At 36.6% G+C, this 27876-nt stretch overlaps 2 protein-coding genes across 4 annotated transcripts in view; one reads left to right on the top strand and one right to left on the bottom strand.

Moving 5' to 3' along the window:
* The window catches only part of ADAT2 (adenosine deaminase tRNA specific 2), a 36972-nt gene extending 36826 nt beyond the window's left edge, over nt 1–146 (bottom strand). The window contains 1 exon segment of the mRNA XM_069107467.1: nt 1–146. Within this exon segment, the coding sequence (XP_068963568.1) occupies nt 1–131 (131 nt within the window). The 5' untranslated portion in view covers nt 132–146.
* Nucleotides 91–27876, top strand: part of PEX3 (peroxisomal biogenesis factor 3) — a 59794-nt gene continuing 32008 nt past the window's right edge. The window contains exons 1-6 of one of the 3 annotated variants that reach the window (XM_069107463.1): nt 91–493; nt 5356–5487; nt 8388–8552; nt 18364–18445; nt 25228–25271; nt 27647–27771. In XM_069107463.1, coding sequence (XP_068963564.1) covers nt 421–493; nt 5356–5487; nt 8388–8552; nt 18364–18445; nt 25228–25271; nt 27647–27771 — 621 coding nt within the window. In that variant the 5' untranslated portion in view covers nt 91–420. The remainder of the gene's footprint in view (nt 494–5355; nt 5488–8387; nt 8553–18363; nt 18446–25227; nt 25272–27646; nt 27772–27876) is intronic. The other 2 variants (XM_069107464.1, XM_069107465.1) reach the window with 2 other exon arrangements.

Here is a 27876-nt window from a genome sequence, read left to right as displayed (position 1 = left end):
CAGGCAGAAGAGAGCGGGCGGCGGAACGTCGGAGGCTGGCGGCTGCTGTTTCCGGGGGAGCCGCCGGATGGTGGACACACCAGGGACCGAATTCGGGACGGACGCTGCTTTCCGGCCCGAAGCAGCCGCATCGGCGGCGGCGGTCAGAACGGCGGCCAGGACGGCTCAGGCGGGTCTCCACGCCCCCTTCCCTCCCTGGTGACAGCCGAGCTGGAGACTGGCGGCAGTGATTTCCCCAGGAGGACCTGGGGAAGGGGCGAGGGCGACTGGGTACTTTGTCCCTGGGATCAGACCGGCTAGCCTCGTTCACCCGAAAAACCGTTCCCCTTCCCCCGCTCCTCTTCCAGGTCCCCCGCGCCCCCGGGGCTCGCAGGTCCTCAGCCCCTTGCACCCCTTGTCTCCCGCCTCCGGGACCGCAAGATGCTTAGATCCGTGTGGAATTTTCTGAAACGTCACAAGAAGAAATGCTTGTTCCTGGGCACAGTCCTCGGAGGTGGGTGCAGGTGCTGGGAGGACGTCTGGGAGCGGAGGGACCCGCGCTCTGGCCGCCTGTGCCCTACCCTCCGGCTCCTCCAGCTCTTTGCTTGCTCATCCTTTCCACTGCTGGAGGAGGTGGGGATGAGGGGGACATGGGATATCCAGGGGATGGTTTTCTCCCCTACGGGCTTCATAGAGTTAAAGAGCTAGAAGGGCTCTAAGATATCCGACGTCTTTATTTGACAGATGAGGAACCTGAGACCCAGAGAGGTGAAGTGACTTGCCCAACGTATTACCTAGCCAGCTGGGTCTTTTTTTTTTTCCTGTCCTATACCTTGGTTGCGCAGATTGCCTCTGGATCCCATTTACTACTGAAGTGACCTATTGCAAGCAATCCAATTGCAACACCCAGAACTTTGCATTGATATCTTCTTTACCAAGAGTTTCACAAAACTTAAGAGATTGCCCAAAGTCTGTGTTTGTCGTTCTCCCTCTCTACGTCCCCCCTCTCTCCCATCTTCCCCCTCCCCTCTCTCCCTATATTGTAGTGTTTGAACACACAGCTAGATGTACTGAGCGGTCCAATTCCTTTTTTTAATCGATCATTTAGTCCTTTTATTCTTTAGTTCTGTGTAGCAAGGACTACATTCTAAAGTATGACCTAGATGGGCAACTGAGAGGTTTATTAATCTTTAAGCTTAAGATATCCAGCTCCATTCTAATTGGAGTCATAAGGGCAGATAAAAGAAATTCTTAGGGGCTCTTCCTATTATCCTGTAACTATAATAACTAAAATTTGCAGGAGTTTGGGGGAGAGAAAATGTTGGTGTGCCTGTGAACATAAGTAGGAGAAGGAATCTCATAAGCATGAAGTTTTGATATTCTTATCACTAAATACATTCACTAGATACAAAACTACTTACAAATCAAGGACAAGAATTTCCCAAAGAGCTTGACCCATCCACCTTTTATTTTGATTATGGTTTTCCATGCAAAGCCATAGATAAATAGTAACACATTCTGGTCGTCAGTAATTATGATTTGTGGCTAATTTTGTCTTTTAATCCTAAAATCTTGAAACCAAATCCTTATTGTTGGTGGAAGTATTGTTCTGTTTCAGGCTGAGTAGTTTTTTTGTTTTTGTTTTTGCTATTTTGAGGTCTTAAATCTGTATACATTTAGATGTTTTTATCTAAACTGCAGAGAGGGCACTTAGTTTTCCATTGTTTAATTACATTGAATGTTTAGCCTGGAGAAGTGTTAGTGAGAATTTGATAAAGGTCTTCAGATCTTTGAAGGATTATCATTTCGAAAGTGGAAATAGACTGCTTGGTCCCAGAAGGCTAGGTACAACGGGTAGAAGTTACGGAGACAGATTTTAGCTTAATATAATGCAAAATTTACCGGAAATTAGTGCTGTTCTTTGAAAGGGAGAAGAAGGAGGAAAGAAGAAGAAAGTAGATACATGGCTTAGTAAATAGATCATTGGTCCTCAAGTCAGGATAGACCAGAATTCAAATCTGGTCTCAGATGCTTATTAGCTATGTGACTCTAGGAAAGTCACTTTAACTCCTAACTTTCTCAGTTTTCTCATCTATAAAAATGGTAATAATAGTACCTACCTCTCTCAAGGGTTGTTGTGAAGATAAAATGAGATAATAGTTTAAAGTGCTTCGAAAATCTTTTCTTTTCTTTTTTTTGCCTTTTGGAGGGCAACTGGGGTTAAGTAACTTGACCAAGGTTACATGGCTAGTTTTTTTGTGTGTGTTAAGTGTCTGAGGCCAGAGCCAAACCAGGGTCTTGCTGATTCCAGGGCCAGAGGTTTACTCACTGCGCCACCTAGCTACCCCCCAGTGCTTTGCAAATCTTAAAGCTTTATATAAATTCTGTTATTGTAAATAACTAATAACCTGTATTTATATAGCACTTAAAAGCTTACAAAACAATTTCTATGCTTGGTATTATATATATGTTTTATCTATGCTTTAAGGATGAGGGAGTTGAGGCCCAGAGAAATCAGATCATTTGCCTGTTGTCTCATAGCTATAAACATCAGAGGTGAAATTTGAAACTGGGTTTCTTTTGACTTAGAGATTAGGTTTACTCTGTAGAAACCAATAATTTCTTAATGATGGCAAAAGTATAAATATAGCATTTTATTGAGTTCTTGTTGATTTGTAACGAAATTGAAAACTTACTACAACAGTCTATGAAGTAGATGTGCTCTCTTTCAAGTGGAAAAGAGAAGACTAAAAGAAAGCTGGAGGGGACATTATTTCTTGGGCTTTTTTTTCTGGGTGATCATAGTTCAAGGAGCAACTTACATAAAAAAAGATGCAAAGAGCTTTGTTGCTATACATTGTAGATACAGATACATGTAATGGGGTGTAGGAGAAATATTTAAAACAGGAAGAGAAATTGATTTTATGGCTTTACAGACATTAAGAAAACAAACTTACCCCCCCCCCAAAAAATTGTAGTTAGTCAAAGAAAGAAAAGCAGTGGAGGATCGCAATAAACTTCCGTCTAAAATACATCAAGCCTATCAATTAAGGGTAAAGCTTACAATAATTTAGATGTCAGACTCAAGGATTTGATTCAAAAATATGGAGAGAGAAATTGCTAAAATTATGGGAACTATCCTATCTGTTGGTTGAGGTGACTGTATGTCTTACTGGCAGATGTTTGAATGGGAAATATGGCTGGCTTCTAATAAGACTAAAATAAGTAAACTACTTTTACTTACTTTTAGAAGAGTGGGTCACCATTTACATACAGTACATCTTATTTGCTTATTGTCCACTATGAGAAAATATAGCACATGGATTTAATTCATGATTCTGCATTCCATTTATGAGTGACCCCTCCAGAAATTGCTAGGTCATTTTGTATGTAGCTTTTGTTTACAGTACACAAAACTTTTACAGAAAATCTAAAGTGAGGAATAAGCAAACCATTTAGGGAACTCTTCTTTCCTATTCTTCATCTCAAAACCCATCCTTTTCTCCTTTATTCCAGTCTGTGATGAGGAGAGGGCCCTTCTCTTTGCCAAGACCATTCCCTCTAAATTATATTCTTGCTCTCATCCCTTCCCTTTCTTTTAGCAAATTCCACAATAATCCTCCCAAACCTTATCTTCAGTTTCTTCTTATCTACTGGTTCATCTTTCCTGTCCAGGTTCTCTTCCATGCTTAAAAAACTCTGAATTGTCCTTACCATTTTCTCAAACTATTATCCTGAATTTCTGTTTTCACAGCCAAATTCCTGAGGGGGAAAAAAAGTCATCTATGCTGATTGCCTCTTCTCCTCTCAGTAACTTTTCCAACCCATTATAATCCTGGCTTCCAACATCATCACTCAAAATTATCATTGATTTCTTAATTATCAAGTCTGATGATCTTTTGTTAGTCCTTACCGTTGACCTCTCTGCAACATTTAAAACTGTTAACCACTCTCTCCTAAATACTATTCTATCTAGGTTTTTCTGACACTATTCACCTTTGTTTTACTCCTAACTTTCTAATTACTTCTCAGTCTCCTTTGCTAGAATGTCATCCATATGATGCTCCCTAATTATAAATATACTTCTAGAACTCTATCCTGTGCCGTGCCCTCTTTTCCTCTCTCTGTCTTTTTCTGTCTGTCTGTCTGTCTCTCCCCCCTCCACATGTGTGTATATATATAGTAATCTATGATCTCATTAATTTCTCTTGGTTCAATTATAAGCCCCATGCAGATGATTAACAAATTTTTTATGTAACCCTAATTTTTCCTGAGTTCTAATCCCACTTAAGCTATCCATTAACAACTCATTGTCTTTTCTCCCAAACTCTACCCTGTTCTTAACTCCTTTATTTCTATTTAGTGTCACCATCCTCCCATTCACTTGAGTTCACAAACCCAGAATCATCCTCTACTTTTTCTTTCACTCGTATCCCTTCAGTCTTCAAGTTTTGATGATGCTACCTTCATAATTTATATTTAAATCTTTTCTTTCTTTTTCTCTCTATTCATAAGGTTACTACTCCAACTCAAGCCCTCAACACCTTTAGCCTTAACTATTGTAATATCTTTCTAATTTGTTTTTCTGCCTCAAGTCCCATTCCTTTCCATTCCAGCCTTCCCACAGTTGCCAAAGCATTTCCTTACTCAAAAAGTTTCATGTGCCTCTTGGATCAAATACAGGCTTGCTCTGTGGAGTATTTAAAGCTCTTTTCAACCTGGTTCCTGCCTACTTTCCCAATATATTATATAAATTGCTATACACAATGCTTCCTTTGTCAAACTATTGCATCTCACCAAACTGACTTATTTGTTCCTTGTATATGACATTCTGTCTCACAGTTTTCCCAAGATTCTACCCCTTCCTGCCTTGAATGTACTCCGTCTTCTGTTTCTTAGAATCATGAACTTCCTTTGTATGCTCAGCACCAGTGCCACCTGCTACTGAGTCCTTTTCTGATCTTCTTTTATATTGCTTTCCTTTCCAACAGGGAAAATTGAGGGCAAATAGTGTTATGTTACCTTTGTAGGCACATAGTATATACTTTATTGAAAATTTTATTAATCTTATTGGCAAATAAACTTATTTCATTTTCCTTTTGTTATTTAATTTTGTAAAACTCAAGACAATGGTTTTGTCTTTTGTATTAAAAAAAATTAACTTACTAACAGTGTGACCTTGGGCAAGTCACTTAACCCCAATTGCCTTCTTCCCCCCTCACCCCCCAAAAAAAGAATGTTTAATTTCATTTTTAATCTTTCACAGGTAGAGATTCATAAATGGACAAATCAGGGTTTTGGTCTTTTTTTAATTTTTTAGCATTGTGAGAAACATTTTGATACCATAATTAGCTCATTTCAAAAAAAAACTTTTAGGAGTATATATCCTTGGGAAATATGGACAAAAGAAGATCAGAGAAATACAGGAAAGAGAGGCTGCTGAATATATAGCCCAAGCAAGACGACAATATCATTTTGAAAGTAACCAGAGAACTTGCAATATGACAGGTAAGACAAAAGAATATTTCTCTATGTATAGAATTATTTATATGTGTGTGCACATGTATATAACTATATAATGCACACATTTTTAAAGTATGTGTGCATGTACATAACTTTGTGTGTGTATATATACACCTTCTATATGTATATGTATGTGTGCATGTATGATAACTTGTGTGTATGCGTGTGTCTGTAAAATGAACTTAGAGGCTGAAGATTTTTTTGTTTTGTTTTTCGTCTGTTGTTACTGTTGTTGTTTTATAGTAAATAGAGAGGTAATACAGAAGCCAAAACTTCCAAAGTCCAGCTTCTGACACATAATGGTTGTGTGACCCTGAGCAAGTCCCCTAATGCCCTTGGGGTATCAAATTCAAATAGAAATGGATCCCTGCAGGTTACATATTGATTTAGAACACCATAAATTAACATAATTTTTGATGTATTTTTATTTATTTTGTTAAATATTTACCAATTATATTTTAATCTGGTTAGGGCAGGACTGTCAGCTTTGGATAGACTCTGCTCTAGACTATTCTCTAAGACCATAATTTTTGTTAAAGTTCTGGACCTACACTGGGGGAGGGAGTTTCCTAAACCAGTGAAATAACAGTTCTCATTCTTATCCTTGTCCAACCAGTGAAATAACAGATCTTGTCCTTATCCTTGTCCTAAGGATACTTAGTACACTTAATGCTTAATATAAATATCTTTTGATTTGAAATGACTAGCCTCTAATGGAAAGGCTTCTCACCATTAGATTGGCTATCAATCTATCAGTTCTTTTGGTCACAGCATCTCATAAAGATCCTCTGCTAAGGCATAAAAGAGTTGTAATCTGCATTAGTGGGGAGTGTACCCACATTGATGAAATCATGGTTCTTTTGAAATATTAATTTCAGAGATCAGTGTTTCAGTAAGATATGCTTTTTTGTTATTTAGCTGTTAAGTTGTATCTGACTCTTTGTGACCCCATGGACCACAGCACACCAGGCCCTTCTGTCTTCCTTTATCTCTTAATGTCTATCCAGGTTCATGTTTGTTGTTGCCATGATACTATCTATCCATCTCATCCTTTGCCATTCCCTTTTCCTTTTTAAAAAAAAAAAATATTTATTTATTTACTTTTAGTTTACAACATTCAGTTCCACAATCCCTTGAGTTTCAAATTTTCTCCCTCTCTCTCTCCCCACCTTCTTTTCCCCCATGGTGGCATGCAATCAAATATAGGATCTACAAATACCTTCACATTAAACATTGGTCAAGTTGTAAAGAAGGATTATGTCCAATGGAGTGAACGATGAGAAAGAAGAGACAAAAGAAAACACAAAAGAGAGAGAGCAAGTAGTTTGCTTCAATCTGCAGACTCTGTAGTTCTTTCTCTGGATGTGGATATCCCTTTCCATCATGAGTCCTTTGTAGTTGTCTTCTAACCCTGTATTGCTGAGAGGAGCCCAGTCTATCAAAGTTAGTCATCACACATATGTTGTGTTTGTAATTGTGTACAAAGTTCTCCTAGTTCTGCCCTCCTCACTCAGCATCAGTTGTATAAGTCTCTTCAGGTTATTATGAAGTCCATCTGCTCCTCATTTCTTATAGCACAATAGTATTCCATTACATTCATATACCACAACTTGTTTAGTCATTTCCCGATTGATGGACATCCCCTTGATTTCCAATTCTTTGCCACCACACAAAGAGCTGCTATAAATATTTTTGTACATAAGGGTCCTTTTCCCACTTCTGTGATTTCTTTGGCATACAGCTCTAGAAGTGGTATTACTGGGTCAAAGGGTATGCACTTTATTATATCCCTTTGGGCATAGTTCCAGATTGCTCTCCAGGATGGTTCATTCCCTTTTCCTTTTGCCTTCGGTCTTTCCCAGCATCAGGATCTTTTCCAGTAAGTTGCATCTTCTCATTATGTAGCCAAAGTATTTAAGCTTCAACTTCAGTTTTTGATCTTCCAGTCTATAGCCTGAATTAATTTCTTTAAGTATTGACTGATTTGACCTCCTCATTGTTTAGAGGACCCTCAAAATATGCTAAGGCTAAGTTTTATTTGATAACAAGATTTTATGTAAGAATAAACAATATCAAGATGTAAATGCTTAATGTTATAAGAATATGTAACTTTTTTTGGTATTTGAAAAACTGTAGATCTTTTAGTTTAGCAAAGTGCCTTCCCTGGAATAGATACTCAACATGTGTTTGATAAGTTTAATGCCTGTGGCTAGAAAAATTTGGGTAAATATGATTAAATGCCCCCTCCAGTTGATCTGATGATTACAGGAGCTAGTCTTCCCCTTACTTCTTTGTCAGATAGCTCCCCCATTTTTCACCTTTTCAGAGTCCAGGGCAGATGCCTAGTAATAAGATGAATGGTTAAGAGAGATAAATGTATTGATTAATTAAACATTTATTAAGCACATATTTGTACAATACTATGTTAGGCCATGGGGAAGATACACAATTTCAGTAAGATGACTTTCTGCCCAGAGGTGCACCTGTAACCCTTTGTCCCATTTCTTAATACCAGTTCCTAGGCTCTCCTCTTGTTTTTGCTTCTAGGACATAGAATTAAGGAGAAGCTGAAACATTCATGATATGGATATGAAAGGAGGGAAACCCTAGATGAAAGCAACAGGTGGTGGCAATGGGAATGGAAGAGAACAAATAGGATGACTCAGAAATAGGATTAAGACATGTCCCTGCGCATTTGTTTTGGGACTCATATTGACAGGAGGACCTGTCCCACCTCCTTCATCTAATTGTCCTTACTCTCAAGGGGTTCTTTGCCTCATTCCTTCCTTGACCCATTTCCATGATGCTAATCTCATAATTCCAGTTTACCAACTTCCGCCAGTGTCTGTCCCTCTTCTTCTTAACATACCATTTCTTTTCCTTAGATTTTGAAAGCCACCACAAACAAGCACCATGCAAAACAGAAGCTGGGCAAGTTCCCATTCTTAATACCTGTGAGCAAAGTGAAGCCCTTTCTTTCCTGGCAGATGAAAAAAATCTGTTGGAAAAGGTTGTTTTATCACAAGATGGAGTTTTGAATGTATTTTCCCGTAAATATACTTTCCACACAGTGGTTAGGTTCTGTTGAATTGGAGAGTTGTATACAGTACTGTACTTCAAATGAGGATTAAATTGGCTTTTTTGGCACCTGTTGCATAACATTATATTTAGGGAATTGTTTTTATTGAGATCCAAAGAACCAACTGCAACATGAACTTTAAGAATATAACCTGTTCTGGGGCAGCTAGGTGGCACAGTGAATAGAGCACCAGCCCTGGAGTCAGGAAGACCTGAGTTCAAATCTGACCTCAGCCACTTAACACAAAAACTAGCCATGTGACCTTGGGCAAGTCACTTAACCCCAAATGCCCTCCAAAAAGCAAAAAAAAAAAAGAATATAACCTATTCATGATATGGGACTGGCAGTACTAGAAAGATGTTATTACAAAATGTTATCAATTTGTAAACACTGTGAAGGCACCCTTCTAATGGGTTATTGTAAGTCCAGCTTTATGAAAAGCAAGTTTTATCAGAATTATCCTACTATGAGGAGACAGTAAATAAGATCATAGATCTACAGCTGGAGGGTACCTCAGAGGCCATATAGTATAATACCCTTGTTTTATAGATATGTGCTCTTGCTATATTTTCTTCTAATGCATTTATTTGATTAATTGAGTAGAAATTGAATCTTTAAGCTCAGTCTACATCTCAGCTGCTTAAGATAGATTCTATTAATCTATTTGTAAAGTGTAAACAGTCTTAACTTTGTGATTAGCTGAAGTCTGTCAGAAGTAACCTTTATTTAGAGAGAGATTTGGCCAAGTTTCCCTTTCTAGCCAATGACTTTTTTAGACTCAAGTGATTTCCAACTCACTTTTTATAGTAATCATGAAGCAAAAGAAGAATGAGTTTTTATAGCAGTGAAAGGACAAAAGTACATAATTTAAATAACATTTTTGAATTATTTTCCAAAAGTAACATTGGTGATATGTGTAAAACCTTGGGAAGATCTGCTTGACAGTTGTGACTTCTTGGTAGTAAGATACTCACAAAACCTATTATAGTCAGTGATTAAAGGGAGACCCTGGACACTCTTAAAATATTAATTCTTAACTTTTGCAATATAATGAAAGGCCTTAGTATTGTCCTCCACAATAACTTTTCTCCTTTATTTTTACATTCACTGTAATTTTTCCCTGTATTCCTGCCTCTTCTAGAGCACCATCCCATATAATAGAATTTGTTTTTAAAGAAAATAAGAGAGCAAAAGTCAGCAAAACTGATCAATAAAAAAAAAAATCTGAAAATATGTACAATGTTGCATACTCACTGACCTTCCCTCTATCTTTGCAAATGTGTTGGGGGAGGTGTCTTCTCATATCTTTTCTTTGGGGTCATGCTTGTTCTTTATAATTTTTCAGCATTCATTTTTTTTTAACAAATAAAATGTTAATGATGTCTCTTTACATCTTCAGAATTTCTCCCCTTCACCTCTTCTCTTCTCCTTCATAGAAAGCCATCCCATGTAATAAATATTTTTAAGGAAAAAATAAGCAAGACTGATCAATACATTAAAAAAAATCTACTTTGAAATGTATAACACTCATCAACTTCCCATCTCTGCAAAGAAATGGGATGAAGATATTGTCTCATATGTCTTTTTTGGAGCCATGCTTATTCCTTGTGATTTTCAAACATTTACTTTCAGTTGTTTTAAGGCTGTGGTTCTTGCCAGTAACATTGTTGTAATCATTGTACATACTGCTTTTATGGCTTTACTTTTATGGCCAGTCCTTCCACTTATCTGTATTGATTATATTTGTTGTTACAGCAAAGTACAGTATTTCATTACATTCATATACTACAATTTGTTTAGCCGTTCCTCAGTGTACACTGTCTACTTAGTTTCTAGTTATTTGCTATCACAATATATGTGTATATCAGTACTTTTTATGGTAGCAAATATATATGGTATATATGAGGACTTTCTTCTTACCATGACCTCCTTGAAGTATGTCTAGTAGTGAAATCTGAGTTAAAAGTTACAGACATTTTAGTCACCTTATTTGCATAATTCCAAATTGCTTTCCAAAATGTTTTACTCATTCTTAGCTCCTCCAAGAATGCACTAGTTTCACCTTTTTACAATCCCTCATCTTTTATAAGCCATATAAGAACACCAATAAAATAGATAAGAAAAAACTATTCAATAATTTATTGCATATGAGGACATTTATAAAGACACATTCATAATGAAAATGAAATTTAACAGAATGTATTATGCCTTACATGATTCCAAAGAAAAGGAAGAGTTGTAATTATGATTTCAAATCAGATAACAACAATTTGCAGTCATGAAAGATAAACAGGGAAAAACTGCCATTGAAGAGCACCATATACAGTGAAGCAGTATGATTGCTGAAGATATACACCATTACTGTATAAGGAGTATTGAGGAGGCATTGAGACATGTGAATCAATACAACCCTGAGACAAAAGTAGAAAGGGAGAGGGAACTATATAGGAAGGAAGGAATAAAAAAATAGGAGACATAAAATGTATCAAAACAGGTAGCCAGTGATAGGAGTGAGAGAAGGAAAAAAATAAGTCCAACCTCAGAGGCTTCTTGGAGCACCTCTTTCCGCAGTGGTTCCCCCAACCCCTTTACAACTATCCCCTGGTGGGATTAGTCTAAGGACTGAAGAAAGCCAGTGACAGAAAGGATGATGGAATCCAGAAAGATAAGAGGATTGCAATCTCCCTGAAGCCCTGTCCTATCCGACTACCCTCACTGGAAATAGATCTCAAATAATTAGTACCACACACAAAAGGCAGGAAGGTTTGCCAATACCAGGTTTTCTGAAAGGAAATATCGGTTAGTATAGACAATTTCTGAAGGATATCATAGAGGGAAAAATAAAGTAATTATGACAGACTAGGGCAGCTAGGTGGTACAGTGGAGAGAGTGCCAGGCCTGGAATTAGGAAGATTCCTCTTCCTGAGTTCAAGTCTGGCCTCAGACACTTAATAGCTTTGTGACCCTACTGTTTGCCTCAGTTTCCTCATCTGTAAAATGAAATGGACAGGGAAATGGCAAACCACTCTAGTATCTTTGCCAAGAAAACCCCTAATGGGATCATGAAGAGTCAGACATAACTGAAAAACAGCAAATGACAGACAAAAAATGATGAGAAGCTATTCAAAGAAAAACTTCATCTCAGTGGATTAACACATCACCAAAGAAAATTCTTCAGGTTACCCCAATATAAGAATCAAGCACCACTTAAGGATCTCCAGAATTGTTCAGAAGAGTAGTAAGAGGAATAAGGACAGAAATTAGAACTTTTGAGGAGCTAATCAGCAAATCTAATCAGAGATTAAAGAAGTTAGAATGAAAGACAGACATACTCCAATGTCAGTAAATTATGAAGAAAACATATAATTGAACTATGAAAGTGCAGAGGTAAAAAGAAATAATACAATAATTTTTTAAAAGATCAGTATAACCTGTAAAAGAGTTCAAAAGAATACCAAATTTGAATATTTGCAAAGAGATCATTTAAGATTATAGACTTTCCAGAAAAAAATATGAAAAAAGAATGTCTGAATACCATACCCCAAGAAATCATACAGAAAAAATGTGAAGAAACACTGGAAACAGATGAAAAAAATCAGATTGAGAGGATCCAAAGAAAGCCAACAGAAAGGGACTCCAAAATTTAAATTACCAGCAAACATTGCAATCAAGAACTGTGTCATCAAAGCTTGCGTCTTGCAGGTAGCAAGGAAAAAGAATTCAAATTACAAGTAGAAAAAGAATAACCACAGTATTGTTCTGACATTATATGAAATCAAATGGAAAATTGGAATATGACGTTCTGAAGCATGAAGGACATTGAATGGCATCCCAAAACAGTACATCTTACACACCTGAGACCAAATATAAGGGGAGAAAAGTATTAATATATCTAGGATTAGACAAGGAAATGGGTTGTGTCTATCTGTGTATGGGAGTGGGGGTGGAATATTCTATTTTTCTTTCTAAAATTCTCATTATATAAGTAACATTGTAAAGGCAAAGAGAAACAATGGGCAAAGTAATTGTGAAGTAAGAGATATAATGGAAAATCAAGAAGAGAGTACATAGATGAAATTAATTTTTCAGGGGAGAAATTAAAACTCATTAATATATCAATATAATAGGTAAGAATGCAGGAAAATCTCTCTCAGGTTGAGAGAGGAGAGGGTGAAATCAGGGGGCCCAGGTCATGATGGGTCAAGACACAAGAGGATAGATGGGTGAAAGATGTTCAGTTTACTGCCTTGCCTTTGAATTGGTGGGAGAACGAGGATAAAATACTACAGATAGAATGTAGAGGAGTGGGAGTTTGGTATAGTCAGCAAAAAGGGAACCGCTTGGCAGCAGTGTGACCGAACCCTACAGAGGTAGGAAAGAGGGTAAGAAACAGGTCGAGGGACTGTGCTATTGGGATGTGTGGTGGACATTTCTGGAGATAAGCTTCCATAGGATCCAGAGACATATCTCTCAATACTGACTCAAGCTAACAGAAATAAGATGGTTGGGCACCTGGGAAGGTACATCTTGTAGAGGATAGAGCAAGAATATGTAAGTTCACATGGAAGGTGGCATGGCATTAGAAAGGGTTAGAGATAAGGGAAAAGATAGCAGGATTATACTCCAGACCAAGATTACTGAATATTTACTTCACACTATACTGGAAACTGCCTCAGTTGATTAATTTTTCAACTATTATGTGCCAGGTACTATGCTAAATAAACCTTGGGATAAAAAAAGAGACAAAAGATAATCTTTGCCTTCAAGGAGCTCATAATCTAATAGGAGAAATCACAGGAAAACAGATGTTTGTCCTTCCTTTTCAAAGAGGACCAGTGACATTAGGAAGTGATGTCTTGACTCACCTGAATTGGATTAAGTGAGGTAGAGTTGCAAAAAGTTGTCAGCCTCACTCTCTCTTCCAGAGTCATCAAAATCCAGTGGCAGGACAAAGTCAAGATGACTGACAATGGCCCAGGATCCAGGGGATGACCTTGGCGTCTTGGATATCTGACCAAGCTCTAAGCACTCCACACTTGGCCATCAGAACAAATTGTTCTCATCCATCCATTCTATCCAGGGAAGTCTTTACATGCTTGGACATCCCCCAGCTCACCAATGGGTTTGAGACCTGTTGGTTCCCCTAAACTTGATTTAGCCTGTCTGCCAAAATGTTTTTATCGGGGTGTGACCACTACAAATGCTACGGCTTCTTGGAGCTACAGGTGAGAGTTGAGTGCAAAGTGGACACCAAAAGTGGATAAGCAGCCCTGAAAAGGATCTGGCAAGCCCTCACACCGGAGGTGTTAATTCTCGCTGAACAGCCTATATGTTTTGCATGACCATACATGTATAAACTAAATGAAATTCCTTGCTTTCTCAGTGAGGGAGGAGAGAAGAGAGGAAGGGAGAGAATTTGGAAATCAAAAATTTTTTTAAATGTTTAAAATTGTTTTTACATGTAATTGGAGGAAAAGATCTACTGTGTTTCAGGCACTGTGGTAAGCACCAGGGATACAAACAAAGGCAAAAATAGTGTTTTCTTCAAGGAACTCTCATTCTAGTGGGTACTTACCTCAGCGTGTGTGCCTAAAGAGAGTGTCTTTTCATGAGAAGTTGATGGGAAAAAATACAAACAGTTGTTAAAAGGACCTCTAATAAACATTTATGACTATGCACAGTAGAGAAAAGATGAGAAGAACTTTGTGTGCAAGTTTGTGGCGTGACTGGTATCGCATTAGATGCTTCACTAGTTTTACTCCCCATACCATTATAAAGAGCTCCCTGTGCACATTGCATGTTTTCATTGTTTGCCTTTAAAATTCAAGTTTTGTGTTGCAATTATGCATTCAAAGTATAGTGATGAACTTTAACATCTGAAGTAGCTACATACTTCCCAGATTCACCAGTCAAGTGAGGGGCTTTTCCAGAACATCCATCACCAACTAATAGAATGTTGAATTCCACTTGGAGTTGGTTTTCCTTGGGTGGCGATCATGATGGTTTTTCCAGAAGTATCTCAGTTTCTGTCTAATTGAATGATGGAAAGATGACAAAAATGCAATTGCATGATCTTTTTAAAATGAAGAATCTCCAATATTATGACATTTCAGCCAAAAGTAAAAACATCTTTTAGAAGCCCTTCCTTTGGCTTGCTAGAGAACTTATTGGAGACCCAAATTTGGAGTTTTTTTGCAATACCTGCTCTTGCACCTTCAGAGGTTTTTCATGGACCTAGCACTGTCAACACAGTATGAACAGGACTTACAGATTGCTTAAACAACTGTTTTCCCTGATGAAGATGATGACCTGTAAGGTAGGGCCCAGCATCAGTGGTCTAATTTTATAGGCAACTGTCTTGTGATGTCAGGGGGATCATGTGTTTGTGACTGTTGTATAGCTGAACAAAACGTGCCTAATCTTTGGGATGCTGAAGGAGATGAATGAGTTTCAGAGTGAATGTGGAAGTTTAAAAAATATGTAATTCAGTGTTTTGGACCTGCAATATTTAGCTGTTTTGGACCTCAATTACTTTCCCTTAAGTTTCAAATCTAAGATTGCCACAATATTAAGTGGTGATTTTTTTAAACTTTAGACCAGAAAGAAATCAGATGCAAAGTAGAGAAAAGAAAAAGAAATGTATCATAAACTTAAATATTGAAAGTTAAATACAAAGTAAGAAAAGAAAAAAAATTCATATGTACAGCAGAACATAAAGAAAGGATTCAAAAGATGTAGCAATAAATTTTCATTTCAAGAAAGCCTGTATGAAAAATATTACATGTTGTGTTGAGAGCTGTCCATCATTTCTTTGCTTCCTTGTAAGTTTTGCTCTCTGCTATGCACTTTTTACCTTGTACCCCTCCTTCTCCCCCCTGAAGGCTACAATTAAGTGCAGATATATTTATATATAGATATATATATACATACACATGCATGTATACATACACATGTACATATATAGACATATGCTTTCCCTAACAAATTCTACTCCTGATATTTGTTTTTTTGTTTGTGTGTATCTCTTATTTCCTTTATTTCTACCCACTGTCTTGCCCTCCTATTACTTAGCCTACCTCCCCTCCCTAAGGATTCCTCCCCTATCCTCTGATTCCCATAAATCTAAACACCCTTCTATAACCCCCTGTAAGCTATTCCCTCACCCTCCCCTCTAGAGATTCTTCCCTTATCTTCCCAAGGATCCCTCCACTATCATCCCATTCCCATTGATCTAAACACCCTTTTATACCCCTCTTTAACCTATTCCCTCACCCTTCCCTCTAGAGATCCCTCTCCTTATCCTCTCCCCCCCTCCCTATCCCCTGCCAAGTAGTGAATTTTCTTACTTTCATTCCCTTTTTTTTATCCATTTAGATCATAATAAAGCATTTCATATATCTTTTTTAAAGAAATCATTCAGGACTTAACCTTATTATGTGTATTGACAGGTTTCTCAGACTGGCTAGTGAGGGAATATTCTAGAGCTTAATATTCAAGAGGTGGTTAGTGAACTTTTAGAAAAACCTGCAAGGACTTACATGAACTGATGCAAAGTGAAGTGAGCAGAGCCAGGAGTACATCGTACACAGTAACAGCAACATTGTGCAATGATCAACTGTGGTTGACTTAGCTCTTCTCAGCAATGCAGTGATCCAAGATGATTCCAAAAGGCTCATGATGGAAAATTCTCTCCACATCCAGAGAAAGAATTTATGGAATTGGAATGCAGACTGAAGCATATAGTTTTCACTTTTTTTCTTTCATATTTGTTTTCCTTTTATTCTCTTTCTTCTTTCACAACATAACTAACATGGAAATATGTTGCATAGATTCCCAAAGTGGGCAATACCACCCCCTGGGGAGCAGTGAAATGATCCAGGGGGCAGTAGTAACCTTGGGTGCAATTGAAGGGCATTGAATAAAAATAAGGGTTAATCTAACCCTAGGAGGATGTTGAGTACTGTTTTTTTAGGTGGGTGATAGACCAAATAAGTTTGGGAACCTCTGTATATTATTGCACAAATATAACATGCATCAAATTGCTTACCATCTTAGGAAGGATAGAGTAGAGGGAGAGAAAAATTTGAACTCAAAATTTTATAAAGAATGAATGTTGGGGTGGCTAGGTAGCACAGTGAATAGAGCACCAGCCCTGGAGTCAGGAGACCCTGAGTTCAAATGCGGCCTCAGACACTTAACACTTACTGGCCGTGTGACCTTGGGCAAGTCATTTAACCCCAATTGCCCTGCCCTTCCCCTTCCAAAAAAAAGAAAAAATAATAATGTCAAAAATTATCTTTATGTGTAGTTGAAAAAAAATAAAATACTCTTAAAAAAATAAAAGGAATTGGCAAGGTTCCTGAAAGTAGACAGACTATCCAACTCTTACAACTTTAGAGATGCCGAAGGTTAACACAGGGTGAGGAAATTGGTGGACTGCCCCAGCCTACCCTGCCATGCTCTTTTAGATGGTCTTCTTTTAAATGAGTTAAATCAAAGGGCATTTTGCTCTCAGCATTGACTGGACCTTCTGTTTGTAATGTACAGTCTCTTTAGTTTAAGTAACAGACCCTCACAGTGATCCCAAGCTTCCATCTTTTTAATATTAGTAGTTTTACCAAATACTGTATAGCTATAATTAATGGAAACACCATAGTCTCTAAAAAATTAATATAGAAGATCATCTAAAAGACATATTTAGTCAGATAAATTAAATGTATATTTATTTTTCATTTTTACATTGTAGAATTAGTGGTTTATTCTTAATAGCTTTGTTTTGCATCACTCTTTCCTCATTTTGTCATTTTAAATTATAAACTCTAGTATCAGAAATTTTTATTTACATTTGTATGTTTATTTGGAGTTTCTTAGGTTATTATTAGCATCAGTAAATGAAATAATAACTTGTATATTACATTGCACCTACTGCATTATTTCCATAGCACTCTCTCACATAGAATCTCATTTTATCTCTACAGCATTCCTGTCATTTAAGGATAAAGATTATGTACAGTAACACAGAGATATATAATAAATCACATCCAAAGTCACAGAGGCAGTGATAGAAACAAAACTAGGTCTCTGGTTCCCCTGACTAGTGTTCTTTTTACCAAAATGCAAAACTGTTTATCTCTTCTTGTTTTTTAATAAGCCCTTTTGCCATAAATTAGTATGGAAATGTGAAGCAGAAGCTGTAAGTAAAAAGAGACACTAATTTGAATTTCCATTCTTCACTCTCTTTGCCAACATATACCTACCAAATGTTTTAAATTACAAAATAGCTTAAGACTTCACTTTTTATTTAGTCATTCATTCATTCATTTACCCTTTGGGACCTATGTGAACTGATACAAAGTGAAGGGGAAAAAATTGGAAAATTATTGTGTATAGTAACAGTAGTGATGTAATGAGGGTCAACTGTGAAAGACTTAGCTGCAGTGATCAATATGATAATCTGAGACAGTTACAAAGGACTTATGATGAAAAAATGCTGTCCACTTCCAGAGAGAACTGATGAACTGAATGCAAATTGAAATAATTTTCTTACTTTTTTGCAGTATGGCTAAGATGGATGTGTTTTTCATGGCTTCAAAATATATAACTGATATATTGCTTGCCTTCTCAGTGGGCAGGGGGGAAGGAGTAGAAGAAAGGAAGAGAATTTGGAACTCAAAATTTAAAAAGAAAAGAATATTAAAAAAATAAAAACAGCTTAAGACTGTTCATTCAAGATATTCAAATAAAATTTTGTGTCTTAACTGGCATTTTTGTTTGAATTACAGTGCTATCGATGCTTCCCACACTGAGAGATGCCTTAATGCAGCAATTAAATTCTGAGAACCTCACAGCTCTTCTGAAGAACAGGTAAATACAAGAAAAATGTATTTAATACATAAATCTACATAATCCCAAATTTACAGTTTCATGGAAATAGAAATTATCTTTCCAATACACAGGAACACTTTAAATTTAGGATTATGAAGTTTCATAAAGGCTTTTATACATTAATATGGGAAAACTTAAGAAAATAGTTAAATATTTAGTTGGGATTAGAAAATAATTTCACAGAGGTTATTTTAATTAATATAGCTTAAATGCTCTTGTAATCATATTTTATTTGCTTGTTATTTCCTACAAATTATTTTAAAATACTTAGACACACTTGTCATTGACATTTCACAGCATTGTCCTCCAGTCTTGATCACCATTCTCAACCTGTCCTTCCATTCATTATCTGTTCCCTATCTCTCTATCTTAACATTAAACTTAATTTCCATAAACCCCAAATTCTTTAGCTGCCAGTCTACTATCTAAATCATTCTGCTGGAAACACCAGCGTGTTGTCTGTTAAGAGCACAGAACTTAAAGCCAGAAGGCATAGGTTTTAGTTCCAGCTTTGCCACTTAGCTGTATCACTCATTTTGTTCACCCATCTGTAAAATGGATCTGCCTTACAGGATTGTCATAAGAATTAATTAAAATTATATATACATATAATATACATATGTGTATATATATATGCATTCACATAGTTATGTTTAATATAAAATGCCATGTAAATGTAAGCTATGTTTATTGTTGTATCTGAATGATATTTTGGTCATATATTTGCCCCATCTTTTTTTCCCTGTGTCTGCCTAGTCTCTTTTATTTTTGGCTACATTGACCAGGCCTAGGAGGGAAAATATGTGGAAATCAGACATTTAGTTCAGCAGTTAAGCAAGGTCATGAAAATATTTTGCCTGAAGACATTTTTAGGGCCGAATTCATTTATGAAATTATCTCACATACAAGCTTCTCTATGGGAGATAGAGACTTCTAGCACAGAAAAATAAGCAATGTATCTTAAGTAGAAACACATTAAGCATGATTAGAGCAGGAGTGAGTATGCTGAGAAAGCTCACAGTATATCAGCTAGGATTTTGCCATTGTTGTAGTTATGACCTCTAGTCGTGGAACCCTACAGTCTCCAAAGAATTAAAAGTGAGTATCACTAAGGGAAATGTAGAGGCAGATTATAGATGGGAGCAGGGTTCAGCATAAAGTAACTTTGTAGAAGAATCCAACTAATGGATATCATTGAAGAAATAAATGTTTACAAAAGAATATGGACTAGTCACCTTATAAGGTCATTGCATAAACAGTGGGTAAACCATGTGTTGTATTCTCATGCTATTAGGAGAAAACAGCAAAGCTCTTCCCTTCCCTCATATTGGTTGGGTACCTTGGATGACCTTATAGGAGGATATGAACAACAGTGTCCTAGAATGTTATTCTCTGAACATTAGAGGAACCACTCATATCCATAAGGTTACAGATTCATAGGAATATACTTTTTTTGTGGCACAAAAATGGGAGTGTTATACAGTGATCAGAGGTGAGAATAGTGTCTGCCCTGTGACCATACAGTCTTGGAAATGGAAATAATCTATTAAATACATTTGGGTAAATGCAACGTTGACACAAAGACAAGTGTGAGGCAGCTGAAAGTGTCTTTTTTTGTTTGTTTTAAAAAGTCTTTAATAAAGCAATAAACATTGTCTTTGGAACCTATATGAACTAATACAAAGTGAAGGGGAAAAATTGGAAAATCATTGTGTGCAGTAACAGAAATGTTGTAATGATGGTCAATTGTGAAAGACTTAGCTGCAGTGATCAATACAATGATCTGAGACAATTCCAAAGGACTTATGATGAAAGAATGCTATCCACCTCCAGAGAGAACTGCTGAACTAAGTGCAAACTGAAATACAATTTTCTCACTTCTTTTGCAGTATGGCTAAGATGGATATGTTTTGTATGACATCACATATATAACTGATATATTACTTGCCTTTTCAGTGGGTGGGGGAAGGAGTGGAAGGGAGGGAGAGAATTTGAAATTCAAAATTTAAAAATAAAAGAATGTTTAAAAAAACAATTTATTTAATTGGGAGGAATAAAAAGAAGTTGTCTTTGGGCTTTCCATGACAGAAAAGTATAATTTGCATGGTACAATGGAAGGAACAATGGATTTGCAGTCATTATACTGAGGTTCAAATCCTGTCTCTGCCATGTAACCTCTTTTGGTTTCAATTTCCTCCTTTTTTAAAATTATGGTCTAGATGATCTCTCTAGTCCTGTCAGCTCCAAATATATGATCCTATGATAATACAATGTTGTAGTATCTGTTGTAGCTGTCAGTATTCTGTGGTAATATAGGTAGCCATGTATATAATTAAGCCAATCATCTACCACCCACAGAGCAGGCTAGCTAGCCTAACTGAAGGAACAGGGGCTCCCTGAGGGAGAGACAAGAGGCAGCATGTGCCAGGTCAGGTTTGACCAGGTGGTCAAGCCACCACCACCACCATCTCCCTTAAGACCCCCGTGGAGACAGGCCATGACCCTAAGCCCAAGAGCCTTGATAATAACAGTGCTTCTAGCCCAGTATCCTCAGCTTTCGGCCTTGGAATCAACCCCCTGTGGAGCTGCAACCTGGCAGCTGCTCCTGTAGGTCCTACAATATAGCTACCAAAGACCCAGAAAATTATCTTGCCACTGAAACCCTTGGAATTGTCAAATGGTTCAATAGTCAAAAATCATATGATTGTTATCAGTGGAAATTACATTAAAGAAAAGGCATTACTATCTGCTTTGCCACTGCACCCTAAGGACCATGGGACTTTTTTCCCTGACTTATAGCTGAAACTTTCCATATGTGTTGTCTCCTTCATTAGAATGCTAGTTTATTGAAAGCTGGGACTGTCTTACTTTTCTCTTTGCATTCCCAGCACTTAGCTGAAGCACTTGGTATAAATGTTTTATTCATTTGTTTCCAGGAAGTTTCCTAGTTTGAAACTGCTTTAAGAGGTCACAAGTATGTGCAATATAGCATGTTTTCATATGAAATGAATACAGCTGGAGTTTGTTGCCTGGTCAAAGCATGAAACAAAGTTGTCTAAGAGATGTGCCTTCGTGATGATTGTCATTTGAAGGAATTTTTTTTATCATGATAAGATTTCTGGGAGTATATGTACTTAAATTCTCATTTCTGTTTCTAGCTAATGTAATTAGATATATAAAAGTACCAGTTTTTTGTGGCTTGTGGTTGAAGAAAGAACATCCATGATCAAGTGTGTTTTGTGATTATTATTTGACAACTATTTAGGATGCCATGGTTTGTCTGCTATTAAGTGTGAAGAGTTTTACTTTTGGAAAAGGGCAAAAAATCTGAGACATACCACAATAAATTAATTTAAAACAAAGTGAAATTTCGTCAATATCAAAGAAATGTCAGCTCAAAATAACACAACAAATTAAGTACAGCAAATATTTAGACTCTCAACCCCATTATATTATAAGCTCCTTGAGAGCAGATTCTATCTTTTGCCTTTCTTTATATTTCTAGTGCTTAGCAAAGTTCCTGAGGAGCTTATTAAATGCTTGTTGCTGGACGTTTAAGTGTAAAGTATTGTCCTAGGTGTTGGAGATACAAACTCCTACCCTCAAAGAGTCTACCTCCTATTGGGACTAATAAGACATATGCAGATAAGCATAATACAAAGTGGGGTGTAATAGTAAAAGAAGAAATCTAGGCAAAATGTTCTAGGAATACTTAGAAAGAAAGAAAAACATTTTTGCCTAGGGGAATTAGAGAAGGGTACAGCTCAGAAAGAACTGAACCTAAAGGAAAACAAGCATTCCATAAGGCCATAGAGGACAATAGAGTGCATTTCAGTAATATACAAATGTGGCATATGGCATATGAAATATGAGGAACAGCTCATTTTCCAGTTTGACTGGAACAAAGAGTGCATAAAAGGAACTGGTGTGATTAATACTAGAAAGGTACATTGGAGATAGGGTATGGAGTGCCTTACGTGCTAGACTAAGATTTTTGTGTCTTATACTAGAGGCAATAGGAACCACTAAGTATAAATGGTAGAAATGTGAGACCAGAATTCCATCTAGGATGCACTCCATTTTTATCTTAGTAACAGATTATTGACTCTTTTGGTCTTCTTATTAGAGCAATAGATTTACAATGATTTTTGCTAATGGTTTTTGTGTAGAAGAATGGCTTAGACTTTCACCCTCAGAAGATTATTTTAGTGTCTATATGGAGGATTTATTGAAAAAAGGAGAAACTGAAAGCAGTGGGAATTGTTTGCATATTGAAAAGTGACTTGAAAGGTGGAAGTGCTCTCAGTAGAAAGTGGATTTAGAGCAGTGGGTCAATTTATAGAGAAAGGTAATTGATTCAGTTTTGGATATATTGAATTTGAGATGCAGACAAGGCAACCAGATATCTGGCCTCTCTCCTGGACATTCTTCTTCTTAATGCAAACTAAGATCAGATTGGTTTTTTCTGGTTGCTATATTCCATTATTGGCTCATATTGAGCTTACAATCCACGAAAGCATCTAGGTTTCATATAGCAACTTGTTTTTCACCTCCTAATGTACTTATATATCATTATATTTTACAGTTATCTAGAAGAGGCAGTGAGACTTAGTGAATTGAGAGCCATCCTTGGAGCCAAAAGACCCATGTTCAAAACCTGCCTTCTGATGCATGTTGCTTATGTTACTCTGAATAAGTTACTTAAATTTTAGTGCCCCAGCAACTTCCTAAAACTATTAAGTTGCAGAAAAGGTACCAACATTCATTAGGAGAGGTTTGTCCATTCCAAAGTTTCCCATACTAGTAGAATCACCAGTCTAATTCTTTTTCCTATACTTAACTATATGTCTTTCCCTCCTTTTAGACTGTATGGGCCATGAGGTCATTTCTTAGCTAAACTTTATGCCACCTCTAGTCCTGATCCCTATATACAATTGGTGCTTAATAAATGTTTTTGAGAAGAGCATACAAGTGAAACAACTAAAGAATATTTTTTCTAAAACAATAAGTAAAAAGCTTTTACATAGACTAGCTCACTTGATCTTTGCAATAGCCCTGTGAGGTAGGCAGTACTATGACTGTCACTGCCACATCAAAGATGGAGAAACTGAGGCTTAGAGAGCTGATGTTTTACCATAATCACACATTCCATGTATAAATGGTAGAACTCTGAGACTAGAATGCAAATCTACGAGGTAAAGCATTCCATCTTTATCACAGTGCCAAATTCTTGACTCTTCAGGTCTTCTTCTTAGGGCAATAGATTTACAGTGGTTAAATTTCTGTGTAGTTAATATAATCAGTGTTGATGTCATCTCTGTTGTCTTTACCATTTTACATTGCTAATTGTTAAAAACTCAGGATAAAATTACTCCCTATTTTACTCATTCTTTTTATTTTTAATAAGCAAGCTTTGATTTTTGCCTTAACAAATCAGCGAATTTACACAAGGAACTTTTTAGGGATAAGAGGAAAAATCTTGGAGTTGGAGGACTTGTGTTCACATTCCACATCTGCCACTTACTATGAGTGAGAAGTCTCTTAATGTCTCTGGGACTCATTTTCCTCATCTATAAAATGAGAAGCTTGTGCTAAATGACCTCTCAGGTCCCTTCTACCAACTCTATAAATCTATGGTATTATGATAACTTCCATATCAATAATGTCTTTTCATGTTTGTTAAAATATAATCGATTTCATTTTTTTGGCAATATAATTGGTGCTCACCATGTCCAAATCCTACATTTTCCTTGAAGAAAAAGTTTGTGATGCAATAGTGTGAGGCTTCTACTTAATCTGTTAGTTCTTGGTCTCTCTCATTCCTCAACCCTCCCCAGGCTATCCTCATCTTTTTTTTTTTTTTAAGCAATTGGGGTTAAGTAACTTGCTCAAGGTTACCCGGCCAGTTATTATTTCTGGGTGTGGTGCTGAGTGTCTGAGCCCGGGATTCGATCTCCAGGTCGTCCCAACACTGGAACCGGTGCTCTTACTCGCTGAGCCACCTGGCCGCCCCTAAGCAATTGGGGTTAAGTAACTTGCTCAAGGTTACACGGCCAGGTGTTTCTGGGTGGATGCTAAGTGTCTGAGTCCAGGATTCGATCTCCAGGTCTTCTCAACATTGGAGCCGGTGCTCTTACTTGCTGTGCTACCTGGCCGCCCCTATCCTCATCTTTTTCTACCTTTGCATTAAAGTGATCAGAGTGCATGTTGATTTAAAATAGAGGGTTTTATCAAATCCTGTATAGAGTTTATCCTTAACTGCTAAAATTGGTGTATTGGCTGCAGTTATTTTAATGATGGTCTTTTTGCAAATACTTACCATCATTACTACTGTAAGATGACCAAATATCCTATGAAATAATGTTTCTCTTTCCTTTGGATACACAATAAAACCAATTTCATCCATTCTTTTCTTTGCCTTTTTAAGGCATAATATGATATATACTTCTATTTAACTGCATTTCCTTCTTCTGGTTTTCTTTATAGCAAGAAAGTAAAAATGACATGATTTAGATCCTATTTTCCATCTATTTGAAAGACTTATTTCAGAAACATGCAGTGTTGTAGTGCCCTTTTGTTATTCATGCACATAATGAACACAGCATGTCATAGTACCTGCATTATGAAGATAGACAATGTTTCTTAATAATTTGTATGTTGATTTTAATAGTATGTTTTATAACAACACTTTTTCTTTTAGATTCTGTAGATTAATTTCTCATTTTTCTGAATTTAAGTATTATAATGTTTTCTCCCCTCAGGCCTTCAAACAAGTTAGAAATATGGGAGGATCTGAAGATAATAAGTGAGTTTGCATATTTTATGTGTGAATGTTAAAATGTAACTGAAATACTTATAATTCTAAAATATAAGGGTTTGTTGTTGTTATTCTTACTGTCAGTTTTAGTGCTTTTTCTGTGGTTGATTCTTAGATAATATGGTCTAGAACACATAAAGTAGCCCACAGTAGGTGTTTGGGTTCTTTATACCTTTGCTGTCACAATTAAAGTGAATAAAAAATTGATTTTATTCAAGGTAATTGGTAGCTTTACTCAACTATACTTTACAACATAAACATCCCTGATAAGACTTTTTAAAAATTGTTTTGTTTTAGCTTGAAAATTTCAGAATGGTATTAGAAGAAGAAGGCAGCATGGTGTAATGGATAGTTAGTTGACCTTGGAACCAGGAGACATGGGTTCAAGTTCTGCCTCTAACATATACTGTCTGTTTCACCCTGGTCAAGTCTCTTTATATCTGAGCACTTCAATCAATTTTTGAAGACTAAGTTGTAGAGAACATATTGACCTGCATCGGTAGAGGAAATTTCCGTTTCCAAAGAATTCCCCATTATCAGCGAAATTACTGGCCCAAGCTCTATCTCTATAACTGTAGAAAGCATATAACTGCTTTACAAATTCTCAGAAATAATGATCATACGTTTAATTAAAATGTGTGTAAATAACTGGTCAAAGATGGGACCTGAACCTTTCTCACTCCAAAGATAACTCTCTAGCCACTGTACCATCCTGTCTCTCAGTATGTTCTGTTCTCTGCCACGTCCTGCCTGTATGACCCTGAGCAGTTCCCTTAACCTCACAGTGATCTAGGCAAGTCTCTAAAACTCTGAATCTCCAGAAAGTTGCAGAGGAGACGTGGATCTAATGGTAGAGGAGGGTTCCTCAACTGGAAATTCTCTGCACCAGTGAAATCACAGGTCTAGACATTCTCACTAGATAACTGCTATGGCTCCATTTCCTGTTCATTTCCAGAGTAAGATTTTTTTTTTCATTGCTTTCTACATTTCTAAAAAGACTTAGTAACCAAAACCTAATAATGAAAAATTCTTAGAGTTATATCATAGGTTTTTGAGGGAGGTTTTAGGGGAGGGACTGAAAGTATTGCCATCATATTTGAGTTGGTGTATTTTAAAAATTCTTTGACACAAAAAGAATAATTCACTCTTTTCTTCCCTCCTATTTATAGACTGTAAACTGACTATACTCAGTACAACAATTACTAAATAACAAATTATATAATAGTTCATATCTGTATAAAACTTTTTAGTGCAAATTCTGTGACTCTTATTGTAAGAAAGTTGAGGTTCAGAGAGGTTGAACTAATCTGTAAGTCACACAGCTAGTAAATGGCATAGTAAAGATTTAAACCCAAGGCTTCCTAATGTTTTCCTGCTGTCCTTGCTGCCTTTCAGAGTTATTAGTTTCAACCTCCTTCATTAAACTTTTTTACAGAACTATTCATAAGTTATAAAATATGACAGATTTGAGTTTCAGCAAGCCCTCTACCCTTTCTGGTGTGAAGGTGGTTATGAATAATAGGATAACCAGAAGATGGGCAGCAGAAAAGAAGTAACTTCACAATTAACTCTTATATAACTGATAGTGAGCTGTTTTTCAAATTACAAATTATAAACCCTATAACTGTATTATTTAAATTGCTACTTAATAAATCTCTTCTTTTTTTAAGCCAGTATTTTTTTTTACCCATTTCCTTTCATACATACCAAATGGTGTTCTATAATGTAGTTTGATGAGCCAGTCAAGGTCAGTCTTCTGTTTTTTGGCATGCTGTACTTTGCATCTCTTAAGCGCTCTTCCAGTCATCCTAGCTTGGATTTCTAAGCTGATAACTGTAAAATTCTTTGTGTTTATTAATTTTTTTTCTTTTTGGAGGGGGGGAGGGCAGGGCAATTAGGGTTAAGTGACTTGCCCAAGGTCACACAGCTAGTAAGTGTTAAGTGTCTGAGGCTGGATTTGAACTCAGGTCTTCCTGATTCCAGGGCCAGTGTTATATTCACTGGGCCACCTAGCTGCCCCTGGGTTTATTATTTTAATTAAGAAACTGGATCTCTTTAAATAGTAGGAAACTTTGAAAAAATAACCACTTGGTCTAATGAATATCCTCTTACATCAAATGAGAAACAAAAACATTTATTTTTCTTTCCTAATTTTACTATTATGTATCTCTTTATTTTTATGGTTAAAGAAAGTTTTGGACTGACAAATTTCTGTGCTTCTTATAATTGCAAAACAATATTATGTATATTTTTAAAAGTAATAAATCATGGGAATGAATAAAATACTGGGATAATGTGTTTTGTTGTATATGTGTGTATTTTAGTTTTAACAACTACAAAATTATTTCCTTTTCCCTTTGAAGGTTTCACAAGAAGTATTGTTGCTGTATATAGTACTTGCATGCTTGTTGTCCTTCTGCGGGTCCAATTAAATATTATTGGTGGATACATATATTTGGATAATGCAGCAGTTGGCAAAAATGGCACCGTAAGTTATCACACCAAATAGATACCTGTCTCTCCTTTCTTTCAAGAAGCTCTGTAAGTTCATGTATTGCATAAAAAAATATTCTGGTAGCATAACTGTGTTGAC

Source organism: Petaurus breviceps, unplaced genomic scaffold (assembly GCF_028583685.1).
Source record: "Petaurus breviceps papuanus isolate PSGF00001 unplaced genomic scaffold, PetGlider_PUasm1.0 90064, whole genome shotgun sequence".
Lineage (NCBI taxonomy): Eukaryota > Metazoa > Chordata > Mammalia > Diprotodontia > Petauridae > Petaurus > Petaurus breviceps.
This window is presented reverse-complemented; position numbering and strand designations above follow the sequence as displayed.